The sequence below is a fragment of the Littorina saxatilis genome, linkage group LG16, assembly GCF_037325665.1.
Source record: "Littorina saxatilis isolate snail1 linkage group LG16, US_GU_Lsax_2.0, whole genome shotgun sequence".
NCBI classification, from domain to species: Eukaryota; Metazoa; Mollusca; class Gastropoda; order Littorinimorpha; family Littorinidae; genus Littorina; species Littorina saxatilis.
This window is the reverse complement of record NC_090260.1, coordinates 34234047-34242939: the sequence shown is the minus strand read 5'-3', so window position 1 is coordinate 34242939 and position 8893 is coordinate 34234047. Positions and strand designations below refer to the sequence as shown.

Below are 8893 nucleotides of genomic sequence, written 5' to 3'. Positions count from 1 at the left end.
ACCAATTAAGGATAACTAAGAGCAGATAATCTCGTCAGTGCTCGACTTATTTTCTGCTTGGTGCTACCCTTTTTTGTATAGTTTTGATCATATACCACACCTTAAGCGATTCACATCTTGCAGGAAATGTAAATTGTAATTTGTGAGTTATTGTATGCGCTAACTGTGATTACCTCCCTTTCCTTTGTTTGTGAATCTTTGTTGTTGTACGTTCAGAGTTTTCCGTTGCAGAGAGCTGAGCGGGGTTAGCGGATTTGTTATTCGTTTTACTCAGTTTTCTCTACATTGTTGTTTCGCATTCTGTAACAGGTTATATTTCTACTGTCTTGTTTTACTTGGATTTTTCTCCATATTTTGACTTTGTTGGAATTTTGGGGGGGAAGGGTCCGAGGACTTCTGTCCTAACCAAGGCTGTGGGAGACACTTTGTTTCACCGCAAAAAGCAGCCGATAAAGTAGGCCACGGCTGTGGGAAACACTTTGTTTCACCGCCAAAAGCAGCCATAAAGTAGGCTACGCGTTTTGTTCTACACCGTTTGGATTTTTCTTCTGCATTTTCCGGTTACTGGATTTTTGTATCCATCGCTTCCATCACCGCGGGTTCTAGCTATAGCTGCGTTAGGCTTACTTTGGTAATAAAGCTTTGCTAAAACTAACCATGGCTACAGGGGGATCTCCTACAAGGAGAATAACTTTCGAGACTCCTGGGAGCGAGCAGCCGACTGAGCGAGACGCACGCGTTAGAGCCCGAAGCGTTCTAAAACGCTTAGAAGTAGAACGGAAGGAAGAATTTGAGCGACTGACAAGAAAAGAAGAACGTGACCGACAGAGAGAGAGGGGGAGGAAAGAGCTAGAGAGAGAGAGAGGGGAAGAGAGGGGGAGGAAAGAGCTAGAGAGAGAGAGGGGGAGAGAGGGGGAAGATAGAGAGAGAGGCGGAAGAGAGAGAGGGGGGACCGGGAGAGGGAGAGAGAGAGAGGGAGGGAGAGAAAGAAAGAGAGACGGGGAATGTGAGAGAGAGATATTGAGAGAGAGGAGAGAAAGAAAGAAGAAAAATTGAGACAGATAGACAGACAGGCGGACAGACAGACAGACAGACAGACGGACAGACAGATAGACAGTCGGACAGACAGACAGACAGACAGTCAGACAGACAGACAGACAGACAGACAGACAAACGGAAAAAGAACAAAAAACGGAAAAAGAACAAAATAGACAGAGATACTGAGAAAGAGAAAGATAGAAAGAGATATTTAAGAGAAGAGAGAAGGGGAGACGAGGTGACAAGGACAATTGTCAGACAGTGTCAGATTTAAAATCTAAAGAACAACTCATCACAAGATTGAAAGATCCTTTCCTAAACAGTTAAGACGTGTTTGTTCACATTGACTTACCCTTTGCAGGTGACGGCTTCATCGACAGGGACGAGTACGTGACCATCCAGACCAGCTTCGGCAACAACAAGGCTGACAGCAACAAAGCCTTCGACCAACTCTCTAAGGTCAGTCAGCTAGTCAGTCAGTCAGTCAGTCAGTTAATGAGTTAGCTGGTTGAGAGGTTGGTTAGTTAGTTGTAACTACTAAAACCAGCTTCAGCAACAACAAGGCTGACAGCAACAAAGCCTTCGACCAACTCTCTAAGGTCAGTCAGCTAGTCAGTCAGTCAGTCAGTCAGTTAATGAGTTAGCTGGTTGAGAGGTTGGTTAGTTAGTTGTAACCACTAAAACCAGCTTCGGCAACAACGAGGCTGACAGCAACAAAGCCTTCGACCAACTCTCCCAGATCAGTCAGCTGGCAATCATCAGAAATGATTGAAATGATTTCCCTCTAGTTCTCTTCGTAAGGAAGAATGTAAGTATGGTTGGTGATGTCTTGGGCGTGCTGTAATATGTGAAGAATGTAAGTATGGTTGGTGATGTCTTGGGCGTGCTGTGATATGTGAAGAATGTAAGTATGGTTGGTGATGTCTTGGGCGTGCTGTAATATGTGAAGGAGGAGAAGACGTTTGTCACTAACATTTTTATTTCTACCGAAATAACTTACAGAACCTTGTGCGCTCTTTATTTTTGTAGGGCACAGACGGAAACATCTCCAAGGAAGACTTCGAGAGCTTGTGGAAGGAATACTTCCTGTCAAATGACGCCAGCCAACGAGGCAACTTTCTTTTCGGACTTCCACCCCAGTGAACGGGATCATTGCCATGGCAACCTGTGACTTCCACCTCGAGTGTGACAGTGTGAGAGATTCCCAGCATACAAAGACGAGACATTGTTGAGATGTGGTTTTTTTTTTATACAATCCATAAAAGTGGGTTACATTTTTTTCGGGAATTTTGAATTAAAAAATATGATTTAAGTTATAAACAGGACGGTTGTAGAAACAATTGTTGACAGAGAAGTGTTAGGGTGTTGTATGGCTTGGTGTGGGAATTCTGTTTCACTGTTTCAAATGTGTTTGTGTCTTATTGGGGGAAATTGAAAATCGAAAGTAAAACGACGGATGTGAGAAATCAGCGTTGGTTTGATCATCTTAGCGTCGTGCAGAATTTGGCAGTGGTTATATTTTGGAATGTTTGGGTGATTTTTGAAGACAAGTTCTGGAAAGTTTTGGTTCCTGGGAAAATAAGAAATGGTTGTGTTTGAAGTTTTGAGCTTTTGGTATAGAGAGGAGGAGTTTTGAGTGTACGGCAGGAAATAATGACAATCAGACTGGTTTGTGAATGTTTTTGACATTCGAAAAAGAAAGGTATTTTGGAAAGTTAGCCAACATGAAACGCACACTTTGGGTCAGGGCGTTTTATGCAAGACATGTTGGCGCAAGAATGCACACAGTTTTGGCTTCGGAGATTGCACATTTTCTGACATTTTCTTGTGTTTTTTTGAGACAAGAAATTGGTTTTGAAATTGGCAACCGGAAATTGGAAATTAAAAACTGCGCTATACAACGTGGAGGGACTGGTATATCCTATATCCCACAGCTCTTCCAGAGGGCTGATATATCTTATATCGCACAGCTCTTTGTGTCATTACAAGACTGTCCTTCCAAAAATGGACAGAAGTATATGAAGGTGGGCCCAAACAAGCCATGAAGGTGAACGCAAAAACAAATGCAAACACCACGGCTTTTTATTTGACTTTGTTGTGGATTTTGTTTATCAGTGTTCTGCACAAAGGCTTTACATTCTCGATATTGTATAAGCTCAAGGCATCTAACTTTGTTGGGCATTTTGCTTAGTGGGTCTTATATTTAAAACATAGTGCTTTTCACTTCAGCACTGTACGCTGTTACATCATCTCAATTTGAAGACTAAACTTTCCGTGATAAATATTTTACTTTTCAAAGTGCTGGGAAGGCACAGTATTACGTCCAAAGCATTTGGCATCAGAACTGTATACCAAAAACAAAGTTAAACCTAATAAAATCAGGTTTGTAAATCAACAGGATTCGTCAAGTCATTAAAATGCTGTTGTCGCTAATGTACACTTTCGTGTTGGTGCTCAATGTCAAAATGCTCATTTCTTTGTGTTAACATTTGGGAAAATGCTCATTTCTTTGTGTTAACATTGTGGAAAATGCTCATTTCTTTGTGTTAACATTGGGGAAAATGCTCATTTCTTTGTGTTAACTTTGGGAAAAATGCTCATTTCTTTGTGTTAACATTGGGGAACATCTTCCTAAATTACTCTTTTCAATGTTCCCAAGTGTAAACTTTTTTTTTTTTTTTAAACAATTTTTTTTATCAAAAAGTAGCGTGTTTGATTAATAACAAACGTTCCAACAACCTACCTTTCTTGTTTTTTTTATTCTGAATTTTGGAACGTTGGCAGTCTCTTTGTTTTTGAGTCACTTGAGAAAAAGTGACTCTATGTAATCGGTCAGTGTTAGTCTGTCCGGCCGGCCGTCCGGCCGTCCGGCCGGCCGTCCGTAGACACCACCTTAACGTTGGACTTTTCTCGGAAACTATCAAAGCGATCGGGCTCATATTTTGTTTAGTCGTGACCTCCAATGACCTCTACACTTTAACGATGGTTTCGTTGACCTTTGACCTTTTTCAAGGTCACAGGTCAGCGTCAAAGGAAAAATTAGACATTTTATATCTTTTCTCGGAAACTATCAAAGCGATCGGGCTCATATTTTGTTTAGTCGTGACCTCCAATGACCTCTACACTTTAACGATGGTTTCGTTGACCTTTGACCTTTTTCAAGGTCACAGGTCAGCGTCAAAGGAAAAATTAGACATTTTATATCTTTGACAAAGTTCATCGGATGTGATTGAAACTTTGTAGGATTATTCTTTACATCAAAGTATTTACATCTGTAGCCTTTTACGAACGTTATCAGAAAAACAAGGGAGATAACTAGCCTTTTCTGTTCGGCAACACACAACTTAACGTTGGGCTTTTCTCGGAAACTATAAAAGTGACCGGGCTCAAATTTTATGTGAACGTGACTCATTGTGTTGTGAATAGCAATTTCTTCCTGTCCATCTGATGCCTCATATAATATTCAGAACTGCGAAAGTGACTCGATCGAGCGTTTGCTCTTCTTGTTGGATTTGTTCCCAAGTGATTTTTTAACTCACTTCAGTAAATGCTCATTTCTAATTATTAATTATTCTGGACAAATATTTGATAATTTTTTGGACAAATATTTCACAATTCGTTTCTGCCAATGCTCATTTTCTTATTGCGGACAAATATTTGATAATTCTTTGAACAATTATTTGATAATTCGTTTATGTTAATGCTCATTTGTTCTGCTGCGGAGAAATATTTGATACTTCTTTTTCTTCTGCGTGATAACAATGTACTCCAACGATGTTTTGAAGTCTTGCGCGCTAACACAAACAGCGCAGTTTGTATATTGACCCTTATTGTAGTTAGAGATTGGACCGAGTTCTGCACAGAAAAATGATTTGTCTATATTCGTATGTTCAGTGCTTGGCTCAAAGTCTATTCTTGAACCCTTTGCCCACCATTCCAATTAAAAAAAAAGTGTCAAAAGCTACTTGTGTTCGGTGTTGGTGATGTCACGATTGTTATGACGGTGTTTGTGAAACGTCACAGTGTTTTACAAAAAACAAGACACACTCATTTGCTCTTAGTTAACTGTTTTTCTCTCAGAACAAATCAGTTCCCACATACATACCACAGAACGTAAAGTTAAAAAAATCACATGAAAACTGGAAGATTATTCTGCATTCAAACAGTACATAAAAATGGACGGAATGATGTTACCCTCACACCTTCAAATAGAAACAATCAGAACACTGACTGAAATGCACAGATTAAAATACAACATTCAAATGGTCTCTCAATCCAAGAACACAACAAACAGCATGCATCCATAACAATCCAACATTTATATAACACTTTTTTTTTTTTTAATCAAAAAATGTTAACAAAAAAAACAGGCAGGGGAGGTAATGCGGAGTCATGTAAAGTTGAGTGACATCTGTCCCGCCGTGGATTTGAACTTTTGACCCATGCTCTTCCAACTGACCTACCACAACCCATGTGTTGGATAGGCGATAGTTAATTTACTTCCAGAGGCTGAAACAGTCTACTGAATCTAGCCGAGGGCAGGTTTTTCCTTAAAAGTAAGTGAAAAATGTTACCTCCAAAGGAATAAATTGTTATCTTCAGTTTTAATGAACGTATGTTTCATTTCAAGGGGAATAATATCACAAAACCACTTCCAAAAGTAGTTGTCTCCCTTGGGATAAACCAGGGCCTATTCCGATCTTGTTTTATTCTGCGCAAATCATGATTGAATCTAACTCAAGTCAACAAAATCAAGCATAATTCACAACATGTACACCCGCTGACGTACAACATACACTTGCTGCCTGTTAAAAATGAAAATGAAACTAGAAGGCTGTACAGTAGATATAATTAGTTCAGTACTCAGAAAAATGCATTCACTTACATGTGATTGCTGTCTGCAAACTACGTAAATCACATTCAACAGGAATAATTAAGCTAATTAATGGAATGTGTGTGATCAACTCAGATGTTCATTTCATCCAAACACTGTGTCTGGCGATGTTCTTATGTCAGTACAAAAGATCTTTCCTCCACTTTTTACCGAATGTCCTTTTTTTGTGTCAAGGGGTATAATTCACACAAAAAAGTAATTGCCAGGATATAAATATAATTACTTCCCTTGAGTGTAGCAAAGTCTTATTCCGATCTTACTGTTACATTCCTCCCTGTCACTCTATTCCATTTGCCCCCCTACTATCTTTAAAGGAAGCAAAATGAAACTGAAGCATAATTTTATTCGTTGCCTTCTCCTCTTATCGTTTGTATACTGTGTAATTACGTTGTGTGTTGATTTCCAAGACCCGTAGGGAATTAGGTGCTTGTAAATGTTTTGTATCTAATGTTCCATTTTCGGGGCTCGGGTAGCTCAGGTGGTAGAGCACTGGACTTGTGATCCAAGGTTCCCAGGTTCGAATCCAGGCCGGGACGGACACGGGTCAACTTTATGTGCAGACGCAAAGACAGTATCCATGTCCCATCCCCGTGTCACCACAGTGGCACGGAAAAGACCTCGGCCATTCTGCCATAGGTGCAGGTGGCTGGCTACACTTAATCATGCATACAACTGTGTATCTCATCTAAAGTCGGGCTAACACCCGGGAACATTCCCCTGATAGTTTTACCGTGAGTGCTTAAAACAACATTTATATATAATGTTCCATTCCTTAACTTATCTTATTTTGCATAGTACAGTGGAACCCCCTTTTTAAGACCTCTACAAATCTGAGAAAACAAGGTCTCAAAAGGGAGGGGTCTCAATATAATGGGGGTCATTTTACACAGGTTATCAACAGAAAGTCTGAGAAAACAAGGTCTCAAAAGGGAGGGAGTCTTGAATTTGGGAATCTTAAAAGGGGGGTTCCACTGTACATGTATTTTCTAAAAAGTTCCATTCATTCGCTTGTCTCGTTTTACTGACACATCACGTGCTGCCCAAGATAATTGCGGAATAAGGAAAGATATCGTCAGGTCTGTGATTTGAAGCCCCCCATTTGCGTGCCTGTGTTGACCACGCTGTTGAAACGCGGTCGTTTCTGTAACTCATCCTGCGTGTTGAGGACAAACTTGTTGGCAATGCCAGGGCTTCTGTAAAGGATATGAAAATAAAGGAATAAATAAAGGAATAAAAAATAACTAAATTCAGCAGTTTTTGCATACATAATATGGAATATGTACATGGCTGCAAAGGGTATCAAAACCCTCTAAAAACATGTCCAAAAAAATTTGATCTAAAAAAAGTAGGATCTTCTCAATTGTAGGTAAACAGTACAGTGAATAATTCTTCTGTGAAATAAGGAAGAAAATCTTTAAAAAAAAAAAAGGGGGGGGGGGGGCTTAAAACTGAGAGTTCCCATTAGTAAAATAACCTTACAGCCAGCAGAAGGCAAGACTTGTAAGATTTCAAAAAGAAAGACAAAAGTGTTGACTTACGTCATGAGGAGTTCCATTGTGCGTAACGTGTCTTTGGTCTTCTTGTGGTTCTTCCCCAGCACTAGCTGCTCGATGCCGTAACACTGAAAAGAAGGAAAATAAATCAAAATGACAATGAAAGCACCCCAGCAGGCCTCCCAAACTGTGTGCCCCTACCCACTACTATGCACTAGAAGCAGGAAAAACGTACCAGAATTTCTTGGGAAGGGTCCAGCGACACACTAAAACCATTAAATCTTTTTATCATACATACCATTTGTACTGATTGTCAGACAGTATTCGTCTGCTAGTGCCATACAGGATGACAAGATGACTAACTTTTCTGCCAGATCTGTCACAACGCAAATTTACGGAGCAAATTTAACAGTTATGACAATTACCGCTTTCAAAAGTTCTCCTGTTCTTCCGACCCTCGTCAGTTCTGCTGATATTATTATTCACAAACATGCACTATCGTTTTGTTAAGTAAACATTTCATAAACTTACCATTCTTGTTTATTGATTAATGAATTTGGAACATTAGCACTTCTATCTGCCTTGGAATTCATATGCATCACTGATTTGTTCTCACCTTTTTGTAAGCTCTGAGCGCCCGTTCAATGCTGCCCTGCGACAGGTGAATGGAGCCCATCAGTTTGTACGTGTCTGACACCTGCTCTGAGTAGTCGCCGAACGCCTGGCACTTGGGGTTGATGCTGGACTTGAGCATCGTCATGGCCTCCTGCACGGCAAGCAGTTCTTTTCTCAATACAGTGGAACCCGGGGCCCTTTTAAGACCCTCCATTTTAAGACTCCCTGCTTTTCAAGACCTTGTTTTCTCAGAATTCTGTTCATAACCTCTGTAAAGTTACCTCCAATTTAAGACTCCCTCCTTTTCAAGACCTTGTTTTCTCAGAATTCTGTTCATAACCTCTGTAAAGTTACCTCCAATTTAAGACTCCCTCCTTTTTAAGACCTTGTTTTCTCAGAATTCTGTTCATAACCTCTGTAAATTTACCTCCAATTTAAGACTCCCTCCTTTTTGAGACCTTGTTTTCTCAGAATTCTGTTCATAACCTCTGTAAAGTTACCTCCATTTTAAGACTCTCTGCTTTTTAAGACCTTGTTTTCTCAGAATTCTGTTCATAACCTCTGTAAAGTTACCTCCATTTTAAGACTCCCTCCTTTTCAAGACCTTGTTTTCTCAGAATTCTGTTCATAACCTCTGTAAAGTTACCTCCAATTTAAGACTCCCTGCTTTTTGAGACCTTGTTTTCTCAGAATTCTGTTCATAACCTCTGTAAAGTTACCTCCATTTTAAGACTCCCTGCTTTTTAAGACCTTGTTTTCTCAGACTTTCTGTTCATAACCTCTGTAAAATTACCTCCATTTTAAGACTCCCTGCTTTTTAAGACCTTGTTTTCTCAGAATTCTGTTCATAACC

The 8893-nt window shown here is 39.9% G+C and overlaps 1 protein-coding gene and 1 long non-coding RNA gene across 5 annotated transcripts in view; one reads left to right on the top strand and one right to left on the bottom strand.

Moving 5' to 3' along the window:
- The first annotated feature begins 1580 nt into the window (after positions 1-1580).
- Positions 1581-3715, top strand: LOC138950902 (uncharacterized). The gene is made up of 2 exons (XR_011450865.1): positions 1581-1637; positions 2068-3715. It is a non-coding gene; the product is annotated as an uncharacterized lncRNA (long non-coding RNA).
- A 3075-nt stretch (positions 3716-6790) lies between these two features.
- LOC138950904 (tetratricopeptide repeat protein 23-like) overlaps positions 6791-8893 on the bottom strand; it is a 67507-nt gene continuing 65404 nt past the window's right edge. For 2 of the 4 annotated variants that reach the window (XM_070322606.1, XM_070322607.1), the window contains exons 14-16: positions 8042-8191; positions 7471-7553; positions 6791-7125 (exon numbers count right to left, since the gene is read on the bottom strand). In XM_070322606.1, the coding sequence (XP_070178707.1) occupies positions 7005-7125; positions 7471-7553; positions 8042-8191 (354 nt within the window). In that variant the 3' untranslated portion in view covers positions 6791-7004. The remainder of the gene's footprint in view (positions 7126-7470; positions 7554-8041; positions 8192-8893) is intronic. The other 2 variants (XM_070322605.1, XM_070322604.1) reach the window with 2 other exon arrangements.